General features: G+C 39.5%; 1 protein-coding gene across 4 annotated transcripts in view; it reads right to left on the bottom strand.

The window, feature by feature from the left end:
* CNKSR2 (connector enhancer of kinase suppressor of Ras 2) overlaps positions 1-18,665 on the bottom strand; it is a 368,568-nt gene that overhangs the window by 89,316 nt on the left and 260,587 nt on the right. For all 4 annotated transcript variants that reach the window (XM_050936490.1, XM_050936489.1, XM_050936488.1 and 1 more), the window contains 2 exons: positions 3,860-3,908; positions 2,920-3,092 (listed from right to left, as the gene is read on the bottom strand). In XM_050936490.1, the coding sequence (XP_050792447.1) occupies positions 2,920-3,092; positions 3,860-3,908 (222 nt within the window). The remainder of the gene's footprint in view (positions 1-2,919; positions 3,093-3,859; positions 3,909-18,665) is intronic.

An 18,665-nucleotide genomic window follows, 5' to 3' on the forward strand; every position in this document is an offset into this window, starting at 1 on the left:
AGGTTGCTACTATAAGGAGCATCCAATCTAGTACACCCCCTGATGATGATCCCTTAAATAATTAATTTTCAATGTAAGATCTAAAGATACTCCAGCAAAATTATTTTTAATATTCTAAATGTCCTGTATGGCTTTTTATTTATTTTTATTTTATTTTTTTAAAGGCACAGATGTACAGAGAAAAATATAACTGAAGTAATTTAGAAGGAAAGTATGGAAAGGACAGATCCTGCAATACTGGATTTCTTTAAGCACATTCTTTTCTTAGAGAAAAAAGTAAAGTTATCTTAGCCACAGGAGCATATTTACACATCAAAAGAAAGAACAAGTTGCTTATTCATTATTCCACAATAGTCTTAAATAACAAGAAAAATCTAGATGTCCAAAATGCCTCCCAGGGCTAAGCATCACACAGACAAGTAATAAACAAGGAAGTCTGCCCCCAAGTGTTCAGAATTCACATGCTGATGAGGAATTGGAACCATTCAGTCTGGGATTGTTGATTAATTGCAGTTAACTCACGCGATTAACTCAAAAAAATGCATCATGATTTAAAAAATGAATCACAATTAACCGCAGTTTTAATCTATTAAACAATAGAATACCAATTTAAAAGTATTTAATATCTTGGATGTTTTTCTACATTTTCAAATATATTTAAATTACAACACAGAATACAAAGTGTACAGTACTTACTTTAGATTATTTTTATTACAAATATTTCCACTTTGAAAATGATAAACAAAAGAAATAGTATTTTTCAATTCACCTCAGACAAGTACTGTAGTGCAATCTCTTTATTGTGAAAGTGCAATTTACAAATGTAGATATTATTTGTTACACTCAAAACCAAAACTATGTAGAACTTTAGAGCCTACAAGTCCATTCAGTTCTATTTCTTATTCAGCCAATCACTACAAGAAACAAGTTTGTTTACATTTATGGAAGATAATACAGCTCATTTCTTATTTACAATGTCACCTGAAAGTGAGAACAGACGTTCACATGGGATTTTTGTAGCCGGTGTTGTAAAGCATTTACATGCCAGATCTGCTAAACATTCGTACGCCCCTTCCTGTTTTGGCCACCATTCTAAAGGACATGCTTCCATACTGATGATGCTTGTTAACAAAATAATGAGTTAATTAAATTTGGGACTGAACTCCTTGGGGGAGAACTGTATGTCTCCTGCTCTGTGTTTTATCCGCATTCTGCCATAGATTTCATGTTACAGCAGTCTCAGATGATGACCCAGCATGTATGTTTTAAGAATACTTTCATGGCAGATTTGACAAAATGCAAAGAAGGTACCAGTGTGAGATTTCTAAAGATAGCTACAGCACTCGACCCAAGATTTAAGAATTTGAATTGCAATCCAAAATCTCATCAGCACAGGGTGTGGAGCATGCTTTCAGAAGTCTTAAAAGAGCAACACACTGATTCAAAAACTACAGAACCCGAAACACTAAAAAAGAAAATCAATCTTCTGCTGGTGGCATCTGACTCAGATGATGAAAATGAGCATGTGTTGGGTCTGCATTGCTTTGGATCGTTATCGAGCAGAAACCATCATCAGCATGGACACATGGAATGGTGGTTGAAGCATGAAGGGACATATGAATCTTTAGTGCATCTGGCACGTAAGTATCTTGCAACACCAACTACAACAGTGCCATGTGAACACCTGTTCTCACTTTCAGGTGACATTGTAAATAAGCGGGTACCATTATCTCCTGAAACTGTAAATAAACTTGTTTGTCTGAGTGACTGGCTGAACAAGAAGTAGGACAGAGTGGACTTGGAGGCTCTAAAGTTTTACATTGTTTTATTTTTGAATGCAGGTTTTTTTTGTACATAATTCTACATTTGTAAGTTTGACTTTCATGACAAAGAGATTGCACTACAGAACTTGTATTAAAGGTGAATTGAAAAATACTATTTCTTTTATTTTTACAGTGCAAATATTACAATAAAAATAAATATAAAGTGAGCACTGTACACTTTGTATTCTGTGTTGTAATTGAAATCAATATATTTGAAAATCTGGAAAAAACATACAAAATATTTATATAAACAGTATTCTATTATTGTTTTTAATCACTTAACAGCCCTAATTCAGACAAATGATGTAAATATATTTCACTATATGAGAGTCTATCAGAGTTTAAGATTATCTCAGTTTCATAAAAAGAGTTCCATTAAGGAAAAAGTTGTATTTTCCAAAAGAAATTCTGATCTTTCACCAAACTGGCAGAGTCCATTCTACCAAAAAAGGATTTAAAAAACAATTATTCTTCCAAAGAAGCAAATAAATTAGATAAATGAGAGACCCTTGCAGGATCAGGGTCTTAGGCAGCTTAATGATGCTCTTCCAATGTTATCAGTATATAATTAAGCACTCAAAACAATAATCCAAATTAGATACAATGTATCAAAAGAGAACACAATTTAAGACCGTTTTGCATAACTACAGTGGATTTTAGTAATACCACAGATTCCTTATTACAACTAAATAAGGTACCCCCAAATGCAATATAAATTACGGCTGTAATGTTGTTTCAGTTATGAGAGGGACAAATGACTCTCGATTTTCTCTTCTGAATTTGTGTTTTGTTGTCATGAGAGAATGATGACTTTATTACACACTATTAAGGGTATGGGAATACAGAGGTGAGTAGTTACAGTCTTCCTTATGCTACAAAGAAAAATTTTAAAGGGCAAATCCTGCAAACTCTGATGCATATGAGTGACTTCAGTCATACAAGTAGTTTTACTGATTTCAGTAAGATTATTTGGGTGAATAAAATCACTCGCCTGTTTTCAGGATAGGATTTGACCCTTCATCTAATTATGAAAACAATACAGTATAGAACTTATTAGCATTAGACAGGATGAGCAACGAATGTGCCTATTTCTTACCTCCTCATTCATATACCAGTATAGAGAAGTATCCTTCAGAACAAACCAATATTTCTTCCATTTCTGGGAGAAATAACTCTTGGCATCTTTCTTTTTCCAAAGCCAGCCCTCGCAGTCCCCACGGCCCAGATCTTTACAGGAAATCCGCCTTTTGCTCTTACCAGGAATAGGAGCTAAAAATGCCAATAGTTAAATTGAAATGAGTATATATGAAAGACTTCACATTATGCATTTAATCAAACACAAAATGCTAAATTTCTCTAAAAATCTGGTCCATCTTTACAAACTTAACAGAAACATTTCAATAACAATTTCTTCATCATTATTTATTTCTTTTTAATCAAGCAACAAAATGTGTGCATGATAAAAGAAAAAAAGTAGATATATTCTCTTATCTTACAGATCTTGTGATCTAAACACAAGACAAAATGCAATAAATGAAGGCAACAAGATGGATTCTACAGGAAAGGAGGACAAGATATACAAATACAGTGTTATGTCGGTACATATGTTTATGTACATCTTCATTGTTCATTTCATGGCAACATATGTAAACACACAAATAGCTACATATGACTGTACATACAGGTACGGCTGCTTAAAAATATATATTAAAAAGATTAAAATTGGGTTATATTGGTCAATATTTTGAAAAGTACATCTTTACAAATATTCGAAAGACCCACAAAACCTGCATAGTACAATTCAGTAACATGCTCAGACTTCTGTAAAAGAGAATGTTGAATATAGTTAAGATGTGCTGAATCAGAGAAGGGCTGTTAATCCTGGTTGGATAGTTTTGTCATATGGATAACTGATGACTATAAATTTGGTTCAGGCTAACAAATTGCAACCTGTAAAATACTACAATATTTTAACAAGTAATATTCACATTTCTATTTTCTACCATCACTTCAAAAAGTACCCATTTAATGCTTACCTTTGTTTTTCTTTTTAGTTTTCTGTTGTAGAGAAGACTGCTGAAAGGTCTGTAAGCAAATGAAGACACAGAAAAGCAGTGAAAAACTAACAATGTACTTAGTCAGTGTGTTCCAAGCCCTTCCTAAATTCTTATAAAAATAGCAATCAAAACTTTGAACACCAAAAGTATTACCATGCAAAATCTAAAAAATATCCCAGGCAGATTTCTAGCAACAGTGGAAAAATACAATTTTATTTCAGACTTTCATGAACTGTTGAAGGAAAACAATACAGCATGTTAAAATCAACTCACCAATTAGAACTAAAGTTTCTCTCAGAAACAGGCATTCTTTTTTTCCAATATGTTTTGTGTTAACAGGACATTTTTCACTCTTTTAGAGTGGTAGTGCTCCTGTGGGGGAAGTCCTTTAGTTCTGTTTGGTGGTCTATTGGATAGCTGATCTTAATGTCTGATTTTAGCGAATGTGGTTTTTTTATTTCAATGCTTTATGAATATTTTTCTGATGGAGCTAGAAAGATTTGGCTGGGACTTTACAGATTTGCTTGTAGATGCCTTCAGTATTTGAATTTTTGACTGCTATATTATTTTGCATTATGTATAAATAAACAAAGGGGAAGAGAGAGAGAGAAATTGAGGGAAAAAAAAAGGAAGGGGTCCAAAAACAAAACTCAGGGAGAAATCTGCTGAAAAAAATGAGCCTTATTATTATCATGTCCCAAAAGATATGGAAGATCGAGACAGTTCCACAACTAAAGACTCTTGACTTACAAAGTTATGTCCTTTACTCAGGGGCGGCTCCAGGCACCAGCACGCCAAGTATGTGCTTGGGGTGGTAAGCCGCAGGGGGCGCTCTGCCGGTTGCCGTGAGGGTGGTAGGCAGGCTGCCTTCGGCGGCATGCCTGTGGAGGGTCTGCTGGCCCCGCGGCTTCAGCGGACCTCCTGCAGGCTGCCGCCGAATCCGCAGGACCAGGGACCTCCTGCAGGCAAGCCGCCGAAGGCAGCCTGCCTGCCGTGCTTGGCGTGGCAAAATGCCTAGAGCTGCCCCTGCCTTTACCTGGTCCTGACTGAACCTAGTAACCAAGAGTTGACACACCCAAGCAATTTTAAGTATTGGCACAGAAATAACGTCATCACTGAATTATCTCAGTATTTAGGGCTTAGTTGATAAAAGGCTACACTACAGGGTCACGTCTGCTATAAGACTCTATTAACAATAAATGTGCATTATTCAGTGAGTGAAAAATATAATAATAATAATAATAAAAATAATAATAATAATAAAAACATGCACCACTTTAGTGTTAGTTGCCTTGTATTTAGCTTAATATATTGTTGGTAACAGCAATACAATTCGCAGAAGAGTGTCTGAGTGTAAATACCTCTCACTTCAACTTTTATTTAGCCAATATAAAAACCAAAAGTTTCAGGCATCTCCTCGTCCAACTAGTTACAAATAAATCAAAATTAAAATACTGATGGCCCCACTGGGTTGAAGCCTGCTCCTAGTAAATAAGATAAACCTTCCCAAAGCAGGGTGGAGTGTGATGTTATAAGGCTCTCTTTATTTTCAGGTCCATTCCATACCCAACTTCTCTTTCCCACTTCTTGCATATAAGTCATGACTTAGCTCACATGTTCACATTATGGGAAAGGGACAACCCATCTCCATCTGCAAGAGGTTTCCCCCTTCGAAGTTCTGACAAATTCTCAAACAGCATATTAAATCCATATAACAATACTGCACAATAATTAACAGTAACATCATGAAACCAAGCAGCTGGCCTGGACTCTGATCCCTGAAAATGCACTGGGGAAGGCCAATCATCCCTATCTTCACCCTGTCTGACCCTAGATAGCATCAGAGTATATGGGATTGGGTGGAGTGGTTTAGGGGAATGAAAGAGTGATTACATTATGGGAGTTCCAAGTTGGAAAAAATCCACAAGGCCCTGCTTGAAATCATCCCGCCTTTGGTAGTAAGTGTGGGGACAACTACTCCTGATTGACTGTGTCTAGTCCCTTTCCTTCCTCTAATGGTGCTAGTCCACTGGACCCAGCTAGCAAAGCCTCATTAGAGGAAACCAATTCCAATTCTGAGTCAAGTTCAATGGGTCTATTTATACAGGCTTAAATATGTTTGTATTTCCCTAGAAGGAAAGATTTAGGGTGAGATGTTCAGAAGTGTGTGAGTGACTTGAATTCCTAAGTCATTTAGGCACTTTTGCAAATCTTACTTTAATTCAGTGTAGACAGTTTAATATTTAAAAAAAAAATCCTTAACAGCCGTCAGTGCAAAACCCCCACTATTTTATTTCATTTGACTTTCCTGTATTAAGTGTTTTCCATGATTAAATCACCTAAACTGGAAAGGAGAAGTTTTGCTTATTTCTCCTAAGTGATACTTAATACATTTAAAAAGGTGTTTTGTTTTGTTTTTTAAACATAAGCTATAAAAGTGCTTCCGGTCTGAACATATAATCTAAGTGTGCTCTGCTGGAATGAGTTTCCACCTTGCTGAATTTGGGGTTTTTTGGAGGTGATGTTAGCGAAGGGGTATCGATCTTTGTCACCTCAAAATAATGCAAGTAAATAGCCATTTTTGTCCATAGTATATTGTACTGAAAAGCAGAAAGGTTTTATTACAATTCAGTGTTCTGAATTAGCACTTTCAATGAGATAATAATGAAAGGCCTGGTCCAAAGCTCATTGGGAGCCTTTCAATTGACGTCAATGGGCTTTGGATCAGGCCTTAACTTACCTTCTTATTTAGATTTTAGGTTTTTAGTTTGTTTGACTGGTTCTATGCAGAACAAAACTAGCTCCAGTTTCACCTTGGAGATGACATTTTCTTAGAATGGTACATATAAATGGACCTAATGACTCCACTGCATACTCACAGGAGGGGCTGCACTGAGGCCACATGTAGTTCCCAAAATGTTTCTTTCTTTCTTTATTCTGTTGGTGCTGCATGGCAACACAGTGATCACAGACTCCCATGCTGCTGCTGAATGCAATCAACTGTCTAACTGCAACTCCTCACCAATTATTAGATATTGCTTTTCCACTCTGTCCTTAAACTGTTTTTCTCCTTTTCTATTTAGGTCTGGAACACGCCATACATATAAAAAGATAAAGTGTTAAATCCTATGAATTCAGGAAAATCAACCCATAGCACTGCATCAAACTCATATTTTGCTGCAAAATTCTATTCATCAATGGCTTATCAGATTGGATACTGAAATATTTTTAATGAGCTACAATGTAGAGTATTGATTTCAATACACCTTTAAGTTTTACCTACTATATTTAAATAGACGACTGGCCCCAGCTTTCAAGAATTCATCTCTGTTACACATTTTGAGAATAATCCTGAAATTAAAAAGGAACCTGGTTTTACATACAAAAGAAAGACAGGTTTCAGAGTGGTAGCCATGTTAGTCTCTATCAGCAAAAACAATGAAGAGTCCTTGAGGCACCTTAGAGACTAACAAATTTATATGGGCATAAGCTTTTGTGGGCTAAAACCCACCTAAGAAAGACAGTTATTAGTAAAGGATATGACTTTGTCATGGAGGTCACTGATTCCATTACTTTAATGAACCTCCGTGACTTCTTTGGTTTCAGCCCCTGCCCCACAGCAGTGGGGCTGGAGAAGCCGCCTGGGGCCAGAGCCCCCATATTTTCAGTAAAAGTCAGCAACAGGTCACTGGCTTCTGTGAATTTTTGTTTAATGCCTGTGACCTATCCATGACTTTTACTAAAAAGACCCGTGACAGAATCTGAACCTTACGTATTAGTTACTCAGCATAACTGATAGAATGGAAACTGTACTGCCACTGTAAATACAAAACAAAGGGTACATCAACTCAAGTAAAAATAGTTGCTAATGAAAAAGGTTCCAACATTTTATTCATGCTCTGAACGATATGCTATACACCACAACTTCAATTAGCAAAACTTCTCATTCCAAAAGCAGGGCCACTTCGATTCATGCCATAATTACACTGAAAACTCCCTCCATTATCCTAAATCTCATTTATTTGAATGGGCTCAATGTCTCCTGTTTTAGTAATATACCAACACTAAAGTGCTTGAACGATACACATGCCCAAACCAGAGCATCAAAGATAAACTATAAAAAAAATCTTAAATTATATCATTTCCATTGCAACCGCAACCACTAAAACACACCTATTTTAAGAGTAGTAAAGAAAGAGCTCAAAGAAATGTGGTGTTTTCTTTCTAATGCATTTAACCATCTCAAGATAATTCAAACTAAAATGCATTAAGAGCCTGAATCTGCATCACTGAATCTATAGACTACCAGATTGGGCTCTAACTGTAGGAAATTTTTATGCAGCTGTTTCCCCTTAGTAGTTAATTTGCAAAATTACTAACTGGCAGTTTGTTTAATTTTGGTTTCTCAGAAATAGTCATTAGTGTTAAAAGCTAATTAATTTGAAATTTGACAATACTGGGATGGACTGATTTATGCCAAACTTGCTGTACATTAATAGCAGAAAAAAATCAAAATAATTCTTTTTAATGGAATGTTTTCCCTTTTAATTTTGTCTCAGATGCATGCTGTACTTAAGATAGTAGTGCCTGACATCTGAATAAACTAAACAAACATCAGTATAGTTCCCGATAATTATATGTAATGGTTTGATTTTTCCAATTTAAAAAAAGTCACAGTTTTTATCTTCAGAATCTTTAAAAATGGATCACACATTACATTTGTTAACTATACACATTTATTGGTGAAAGTACACTGTTCCAACTCTCTCTCACTTTCTCTCTTTCACAAAAATTAATTAAAATGTTTTAACTGGCAAATCTTCTACATCTCACTAGATTTCAGAAATCTTCAGTATACTGATATTTCTGTGTAGTAGGAGTGAATGATATGCATTGCAAATTTTGTAAGCATAGTACTGTAGGGCAATAAAGCAATTAACCTTCGAGGTACTTAAAACTAGAGACAAGCATCATGTTCTTCAGTTATATTCCAATATTAAATACTCTACATTGAAGACAGGTTTTAATTACTTAGTTGCAATGCAAATGTGCGCAGCTGACAGTACGATTAATATACAACTATTCTTATATCATCATCAACAGATTTAAGGCCTCCATTCATCAAAACATTTATTGATTTGCTTAACTTTAGTGGGATTAAAACATATTCTTAAGCACTAAATTATTATACTTGATCAACTTTATTTTAACCAATGACAACATGTTATAAATTACTATTTATCAAACCAGAAAATAACTAGTCACCCATCTCAATGGGACTAACTTGGTACCATGAGGAGACATTTTTCATCAGAGCTTGTTCATGTTGTGACAGCCTGACAGTATCCTGTTACTATCCTGACCAAACTTTATGGAATTAAGATAAGCTTTACTGAGTTAAGTTAAACCTTACTGAATTGGAGTTACCAACTTTGGGGTACATTGTATTAAAATGTAACTGTATATGTGTTATTGTGGCACTGTATGAACCTTCTCTAATAGACATGGGAAATGATAATGAACTTCTGCCATGATCAACCTTTGAAGCCACTTATATCCCCCCAGGAGATACGCATGTACATATTCGAACTGGATTCTCTAGAGACCAAGAGACAAAGGAAAGACTTGTGGATGGAATCCCATTTTAAACTAGTTTAAGGCCTTCTTCCTGATCCAGCAAATGGACAGGAACCGTGGTCTACGGAGGGCCCAATCCCTAAGGGAGGATTGGAAGGACTTGGTCTATAGAGACTTCACAAGTCTGTGTGCTTGTTCTGAACTGAGCTCCAATGCACTTGCAAGGATGCCTTAAGGTAGGGTATTAAAAGGTTGCACCTGCCAGAGTCCCTTTGAGAGTTAGGATGAAACCTGCTAAGCTTATTGTGTTTACTATATTTTCTCTGTGATGCTTTGTACCATAAGAATAAAGTAGGCTTGCTTCGAAAGAGCTGTGTGGTAACTTATAACTGTAGCAGTTACAACGTTATCCATCTCTGAAGAGAAAGCAAGCAGGTGTTCTTGGGCAACCTGTCTGTGCTAGGAATAACACAATGAAGGTAGGGAACTGTGCAGCCTGGGAATACCCCAATCAAAAGAGAGAGAGATACGTGTCTCACCCCAAGAGAGGCAACAGACTGAGAGTGGGTGTCCTTGTTGAATCACTGAAGGGGAATCCATGTGCGGTTATCTTGACCTGTGACACGTATCTCCAATATTTGCATACTGTCATGGAGGATGCTGCCTTGGTGCTCTTTGTTCTCTGATGCGCACGCATGCCAGGACCCAGCACGAGCACTTTGTTGATGTCAGCACGGAGGAAACTACTGGAAACTGCTGTAGTGCTGCTTTCTATACCTGGTGCACCTGCTGCTTGCCACTGTTCTCCTCAGCTCCTCAGATTGTCTTCTAAATGCATAGCATAGCATATACCTCTGATACTACCAGGCCAGGAGGTACCAGAGGGGTATGTGCGCCACTGTAGTTATTCTCCTCTCTTCACAGCCTGGCTGCCCTCAAGCACACAGATGGATGACCAGGTTAATCCCTGCCAGACTAGATAGCCCTGTTCAACCCTACTTGGTGGTGGTTGAAATAATTTTTCACCACACCATCTCACTAGTGTTGCTTTTTAAAAAAGTTTTATTTTTATTTCTCTTTCCAACTCCCATTCCACAAAGAACTTACAAAACAGCTGCTGCAGCTCTCCTAGTGAGAATGAAAACATGAACATTATTCATGCTTGTTTTTATGATGTTTGCTTGCTAAACACATTTTGATGAATAAATATTACCTCTGCAGAATGGTCACGAGTTAGTGAATAAAAGATGCTGTGAAAAACAGCATGGCAAAAGGGGAGGAAGTTCTAGACACACAAATATTTGCAAGTAATTTTTTTTTTATTTACTAACAACATTTTGGTTTGTTTACTTTCTTGGTGAGCCTGTCCCTAGTGTTTTGGAGTTGTGACTGGAAGCATTTGGGAACTCAGAAAAGAAAGAGAAGAAAAGAATTCTTCACTTTGACGCTAGATTGACTGAATTGCTTCTAACTGGAGAATTCGAGACTGCAACTGAAAAAATAGCCAAGTGATAGGTAGAATTTATTTAGGTGGCGCTCGACACCGTTATAATTTAAAAATATAACCTTATGCACATGTGAATCTTTGAATCAAAGAATTTCTGCAGAAAATGATAATTAAGGGTTGTTTTTTTAGTGCTATGTGGCGGGAATGAAGACGTTTAACCATTAACAGAAATTTATTTGGAACTTTCAGGGAACTATTACTACTGATGCCATATCTAAGACATTCCAGGAGCTTTTCCTTTCTCCCTCCTTCTCTTTTTATGAGGTGATGGCATTTGAAAAGATGGCTTCTGAGGGTTTGACTACAATAGAAATTTCAGCACTAAGGCAGGTACACTGATGTGTAGCTTCCCTGGCTTTAAAGGCTAAGTCAGTGTAGCTACACCAGTGCAAAAATCCCTTATGCAGGAAAGTAGTCACCAGGGATTTGAAATCTACTACATTTGAAATCTACTACATTTATTCTTTGGTGAAGAGAGAGAAATGTTTAATCCTGCTTAGACTCAATATTCAGTGATATATGGTATGTGTGTGATATCACAATTTTAATTTGTATAGCATGTAAATATTAAAAGCTGGAGTGAAAATACTAAATATTTTCTCACTTTATATTATTAACATTGAGTTCAATGTGATGACTTGAATGCTTAAAGTTAAGCATGTGCTTAAGTATTTTGCTGCTTTACAGACAGAGCCCCAGAACCTAAATCCCAGTTTTACACCACTGCGATCCACTTGGCTATCGCCTAACCCTACAAGCGCCTAAACTTACTTGGTGCCTAAAATTTCTGCTGTAGAATTCTCAAGGCACCTAAGTTTCTGTTTCTGGGCATGTGCACTGCTGTCTCTCTCTTGACATGTGGGTGCCTATCTCCAGCCTAAGGCACAGAGCAATCCAGGAACTGGGGTAGGGGTATCTAAGTGACACACTGGGCCTAACTTGGTTGGTGTGGTCAGATGCCATCTACCAGATTGGGTCCCATCAAAACACAGGATGGATATTGCCCCTTAGGCCACTGGTTAGAGCACTCAACTGGGAGACCTGGATTCAAATCCCTGCTCTGTCTGATGGGGAGAAAGGATTTGAATAGGGGTCTCTCACCTCCCAGGAGAGTGGTCTAACCACTGAGCTATGGGATATTCTGATGTGGGGCTCTTTCATTTTGACACTGTTCCATCATGTATAAATAAAGCATCACTGGAGCGGGGGATTGGACCCTGGCGCTTCCAAATATGTGCCCAAGCCACCAGGCTGCAGAGTCATTCTCTCTGGCCCTATGACCCTCATACTTAAAGAGCCATTGGGGCGGGGAGAGTGAGTGAGAATGACTCAATCATCTACCACAGTTAGAAGAATACTGGGGGCTGTGGACGAAGCCAGGCCATGAGTTTCCTGCACACACGCTTCAGATGCTAGTTGGTGTTTATGACAGGAGTGTATACACAGCTACTTCTGCAGCAGCAGGGAATGTTTCTGGGCATGTTACCCCAGTCAGTTCTCTCTCAGCCACCATTCAGCCTGCATGCACCCTGTTTGGGGGCTGCCATTCCCCTTGTACCTGTCTGTGCCACAGTAATGAAGGCAGAATTTTGCTCTAGCGTTTTGAATGCCAGACAATACATCTTTGTAAACTACTCTCCCTTAAACACTTTGAAATATAAGCTGTATGAATAAGACAGACAATACAAAGCATCTGCTCTGACTTCTAAAACTAAATCAAGTTTCTGGTGAAAACAAGTAGCAATACAGAAGAAATATACTAATGGACTTATTTGCAAGACTGTGCTCCCATTTTAACAAGAATCAAATGTTTTCTAGAGTTATGAGGAAGGTGTTTATAATATGCTTTGATGGAACAGGCAATCAGCATAGAGTAGCCTCTTAGAGAGGCAGACTTATACCAAAGAATCTGATGGAGAGAACATTTACAATTAGCGTACTGTTCTCTTGCTCATCTTCTGAAGAAGAAAATTTCAAAACAATCTTGTTTGTCCAGCTGGTCAAATTTCTTTGTGCCATTCATGATGAAAGAACCTCCATCTACTGGTTAAGTTACCAAGTATGTGTTATTATAATTAGTTCCAAGAGCTGGAAATTTCACTGAATTCATACCCTTCTGGACTAAAAAGACATTTCCAGCAAGTGGTGCTTTGTGCTTCTTTATCATTGCATCATATTGCCAGGAACAGCTGCACACATCAGTGCTGAAGTCAGGCAGTCCTTGATCCAAGAAAACATGCAGGGAAAGTTTCCACAGGGAAATGAGGGAAAGAGCATTTTAGTATCTGTAACTCATCCATTATAAATATTACTAAAAGTCATATCACACCATTTTTCCTCTCTCATGATTTAAGGTGGTAAAAGAACTGGTTGTTCCAGGATACAAAGCAAAGCATATTGCCTTCTTTGATCCTAAAGGAATCTCCTTTAAGTGCAAAGTGAAACAGAACATCTCAAGAGTGTGGGGAAAGGTAACATGAACATTTGTTTTTCAATCATAAGCTTGCAGTAGTGATCCCTGAGTTACAGTACTGAGAGCCATTCTAAATTCAAAATTCTCTAGAGTAAGAAATCTCATCTGGTTAGAGTTAGTGTCAGAGTAAAGATTAATATTTGAAAAGGGGACAAAAGGAAATTATTGGCATATAAAAATAGTATCATTTTCTGATGTTTAATCTACATTTACATTTTTCACAAATACAAGAGCAGAAATGAACTGGCTTAGTCACAAGCTAGGATACTAGGCAACAAAGCAAAAGCCAATATCCTCTTTCCTAGTGCAGGAAGATACTCACATACACTCCTCTCCCCAACCCCACCAGTGCAAAAAAGAAAGAGTTATTCTTCTTACAGTGCGGACAGTAAACCACCTGCAGTGCTGATTGATAGTTTGCAGGGTTGTGGCTACTGTGGGCATGAGAGTGGTGTAGCACTGTGTCATAAACAGATGGTTAACGGTTAATGTCTCTTTTACCTGTAAAGGATTAAGAAGCTTAATGAACCTGGCTGACACCTGACCAGAGAACCAATAGGGGGACAAGATACTTTCAAATCTTGGTGGAGGGAAGTCTTTGTTTGTGCTGTTTGTTTTTTGTTCGTTGTTCGCTCTCGGGACTGAGAGGGACAAGACGTACACCCAGGCTTCCCAATCTTTTTGAATCAGTCTTTCATGTTGCCAAATAGTAAGTAATAGCAGGCAAGGCAGATTAGTTTTATGTTTGTTTTCTCAACTGGTAAATGTGTCTTTTTGCTGGAAGGATTTTTACCTCTGTTTGCTGTAATTTTGTATCTCAGGCTAGGGGGAGGGGGGTCCCTGTAGTCTATATGAATATGAGTACCCTGTAAAGCATTTTCCATCCTGATTTTACAGAGATAATTTTTACCTTTTCTTTCTTTAATTAAAAGCTTTCTTTTTGAGAACCTAATTGATTTTTCCTTGTTTTAGAATCCAAGGGATTGAGTCTAAACTCACCAGGGATTGGTGTGGGGAAAGAAGGGGGGATGGTTAATTCCTCTTTGTGTTAAGATCCAAGGAGTTTGGATCAGTGTGAAGCCTCTCAAGGCAACCCAGGGAGGGGAGAGTCTGGGGGGAAAAGGTGGGGGATGGTTAAATTCTCCTTGTTTTAAGACCCAAGGGGTTTGGGTCTTGGGTTCCCCAGGGAAGGTTTTGGGGGAACAGAAGTGTGCCAGACACAGACTTCTGGCTGGTGGCAGCGTACCAAATTTAAGCTAGTAATTAAGCTTAAAAGTGATCATGCAGGTCCCCACTTTCTGGACGCTGAAGTTCAAAGTAGGGGAAAAAACCTTGACACACTGGGAGTACTGGTAATCCTGCTGGGACTAAGACTGAACAATCTTCAAAGCATACCAGGAGCAGTGCTTAGAAAAACTTGCTCACTTAAAAAACATTGTGCTAATTTGCCTAAGTGTTTGCATACACAGGAAAGGCACAAAACAATGGACCTTAAAGTCTGAATGTTACCCAATTCATTAAATTATATTTTCAGTACTTTTGTTATTAATTTTTTATTCTGTACCACTTCTATATAATTTCATAAACCATACAACATAGACAATGGACCTGATTCTCCATGGTTGGAGCCACGAGAATGATTAAAATATTAGAAAACGTGCCTTATAGTGACAGATTCAATGAGTTCAATCTATTTGGTTTATCAATGAGAAGAAATGGTTACTCTCCTTCTCGTAATTGTTCTTCTTTGAGATGCGTTGCTCATGTACATTCCAATTAGGTATGTGCGCATGCCACATGCACAGTTCGCCAGAAGGATTTTCCCCTAGCAGCAGCCATCGGGTCAGCTCTGGAGCCCCCTGGAGTTGCGCCTTCATGGTGCCACATATAGGACCGGTCACCTCTCCAGTTCCTTCTTGCCTAGGGTGACCAGATGTCCTGATTTTATAGTACCGATTTTTGGGTCTTTTTCTTATATAGGCTCCTATTACTCCCCATCCCCGTCCTGATTTTTCACACTTGCTGTCTGGTCACCTTATTCTTGTCAGATACTCTGACAGAGGGGAAGGTGGGTGGGTTTGGAATGGATATAAGCAACACATCTCAAAGAACAACAGTTACAAGAAGGCGAGTAACCGTTTCTTCTTCAAGTGCTTGCTCATATTGATTCCAATTAGGTGGCTCCCACGCCTTACCCAGGAGGTGGGGTTGGAGTTGGAGTTCATGGAATCGCTGACTGAAGCACAGCTCTGTTGCACACAGCATTGCTCCTGGCATGCTGGGTGATGGAGTAATGTGAAGTGAAAGTGTGGACCGAAGACCACATTGACACTCTACATATCTCCTGATGGTTACCTGGGCTGAGGATGCCTGCGCTCTGGGGGAGTGCACAGTCAGTGGGGGCAGGGACCTTTGCCAGGTCATAACAAGCCTGGATACAGGATGTGATCCACGACTATATCCTTTGTGTGGACATCCTTTCATCCTGTCCGCTACCACAACAAACAGCTGGTTCAACTTGCAGAATGGCTTGGTTGGTTCAATATAAAATGCCAGTGCATGCTGTATGTCCAGGGAGTAGAGCCTCTGCTTGCGGCTATTGGCATGGGGTTTTGGGAAAAAGACTGGAAGGAATATGTCTTGGTTGGCATGAAAATTCGAGACAACTTTCAGGAGGAATGCCGGGTGAAGTCACAGGTGCACCTTATCTTTGTAAAAAATGGTATATGGTCAGATATGAGAGCCTTGAGCTTGGACACCCTTCCAGCTGATGTTATTGCAACGAAAAAGGCCACCTTGTAGGAAAGGTACAGAAGTGAGCATGTCGCTAGGGGCTCAGATGGGGCCAAGCGGGGGTGAGCTGCCAAGTATGAAGATATAATCTGTTCAACCCCTCGAGGAACCACCGCACATTTGGTTAGTGAAGATGAAGTGGCCATGGTCTCCTGGGTGAAAAGCCGAGATGGCAGCCAGGTGAACCTTTATCGAGGAGTGAGACAAGCCCTGAAGTTGCAACTTTAGGAGGTAGTCCAAGATAAAGGGGACCAATGATGGTGTCAAAGGGATATGGCTCTGCAAGCACAAAATCGCAAATCTTTCCCACTTGGCCAGATAAGTAGCTTTGGTTGAAGGTTTTTTGGAGTATAAGCATGTGAGCTCTAGTGGGTTCAACCATGCAGCTTCCAAGCCGTGAGGTGGAGAGACTCGAGATTGGGATGCTAAAGCCTTCTGTATGTTGAGTGATGAGGTCTGTAACTAACAGCAGAGCGTTTGGAGTAGCTACAGATAGTGCCAGTAGCATGGTGTACCAATGCTGACATGACCTGGCAGGTGCCACCAGGATCACTGAGGTTCCATCGCTCTGGATTTTGAGGAGGACCCTGTGAGTCAGTGGTATAGGAGGGAAACGTAGAACAGGCAGTCCTTCCATAGAAGCAGAAATGCGTCTGCTGATGAACCTGGGCTGTGCATCAGGAAGGAGCAGAATTGTAGGCACTTCCTGCTGGCCCTTGTGGCGAACAGGTCGATCTGGGGAACTCCCCACTATTGGAAGATATTGTTTATTACATCCAGGTGGATAGACCACTTGTGATTGTGAAAAGGCCTATTGAGACAGTCTGCTGATTTGTTCTGTGACCCTGGAAGATAGGACACTTTCAAAAGTCTGAAGTGTGCTATGCAAAACTCCCAGAGCTGGAGGGGAGGTGCGGTCTTGCACTGGTCGCCCTTCCTTGGGTGGTTCCCATTCTCTTGCACAGGAAGGGGAACACCCTGTATCAGTCTTCCTGTGCTGCTTCTTTCGGACTGGGGACTGTGAGGGGTGCCAAGACTGATCCTCCGCCGTGCTCAGCACCAGGAAGTGCCGGTGTTGAGGGTCTCTGAAACCAGAGTCATTCCTCGGCACCTCCCGGATTCAGGCTGGCACGCTGCGCACCAATGCTGAGGAGCCCAGTGCCATGTCCATGGGGCTCAACTCAGATTGAGGGCGCAGAGCTGCTTCCATTAGCAGTAACTTTAAACTGTGGCCCCTCTCTTTCTTCGTGCGAGCGTGAGAACTCCTACAGATCTTACACCTGTCTGTTTGATGGGACTCCCCCAAGCACTTTAGATAAGATGAGTGTGGGTCGCCCTTGGGCAGGAGCTTCTGGCAAATCTCATATGGCTTAAACCCCTTGGTTCGAGGCATGGACGGCCCTGGAGAGGGACAGGGAAACAGGAGAGGGAAAACTCCCCCATTACCCCAAGTCCTAATATCTATCTATCGACAAACAACTTTTTAAAAAACTGTCTTTAACTATTTACAGAAACACTACACTAGAGGATCGCTCATTGAACATGAGAGACGAAATGCTCCGATGACCATCACTGGTGGTAAGAAGGAACTGGAGAGGCAGAGAGTCGGCAGGGGCCTATATGCGGCGCCATGAACGTGAGGCTCCAGGGGGCTCCAGAGCCGACCTGATGGATGCTGCTAGGGGAAAAACCTTCCAGCAAACTGTGCATGTGGTGCACATACACACCTAACTGGAATCAATATGAACAAGCACTCGAAGGAGGATATGGGTAATTTGATCACAGTCTATAATCACCTACGTGGGGAACAGACATTTGATGAGAAAGGGCTCTTCAATATAGTAGATTATAATACGATCCAATGCCAGGAAGCTGAAAGCTAGACAAATTCAGGCTAGAAATAAGATATACAATCTTTCAACGGTGAGGGTAATTAACCACTGGCACTGTTCACCTATGATTGTGGCGGATTCTCCATCACTGGAGTTTTAAAATCATGACTGCATGTTTTTCTAAAAGATATGCTCTAGTTCAAACAGGAGTTAATAAAGGAAAGTTCTGTGGTCTGTGTTATGCAGGAGTTTGGACTAGATGATTACTGGCCTTATAATCTATCAATCTATGGAAGTGCTTGCAAACAGGAAATAGCAACTGCTTTTGATGTTAGCAGCAGCATGGGACTGAATTCTCATAAATTAAGTGGCACCCCCCAACTCATTTAAAATCAGGTCATTCTGAGTGTCTTCCGTGGAGTGCCTGGAATACTTTTGACTGCTACAATATATAAAAATAATGAACAGCAACTACACCTCATTCTATTACTCTTCTCTACTAGTGTGGTTAAGAATCCTAGGACCAGAAGGCCTTTGAAAGTGATGGACGCATTTATATCAAGTAATCCGTCAGTGTCTCAGGGAAGAACTCCAAGCTTCAAT

Source organism: Gopherus flavomarginatus, chromosome 1 (assembly GCF_025201925.1).
Source record: "Gopherus flavomarginatus isolate rGopFla2 chromosome 1, rGopFla2.mat.asm, whole genome shotgun sequence".
Classification (NCBI taxonomy): Eukaryota; Metazoa; Chordata; order Testudines; family Testudinidae; genus Gopherus; species Gopherus flavomarginatus.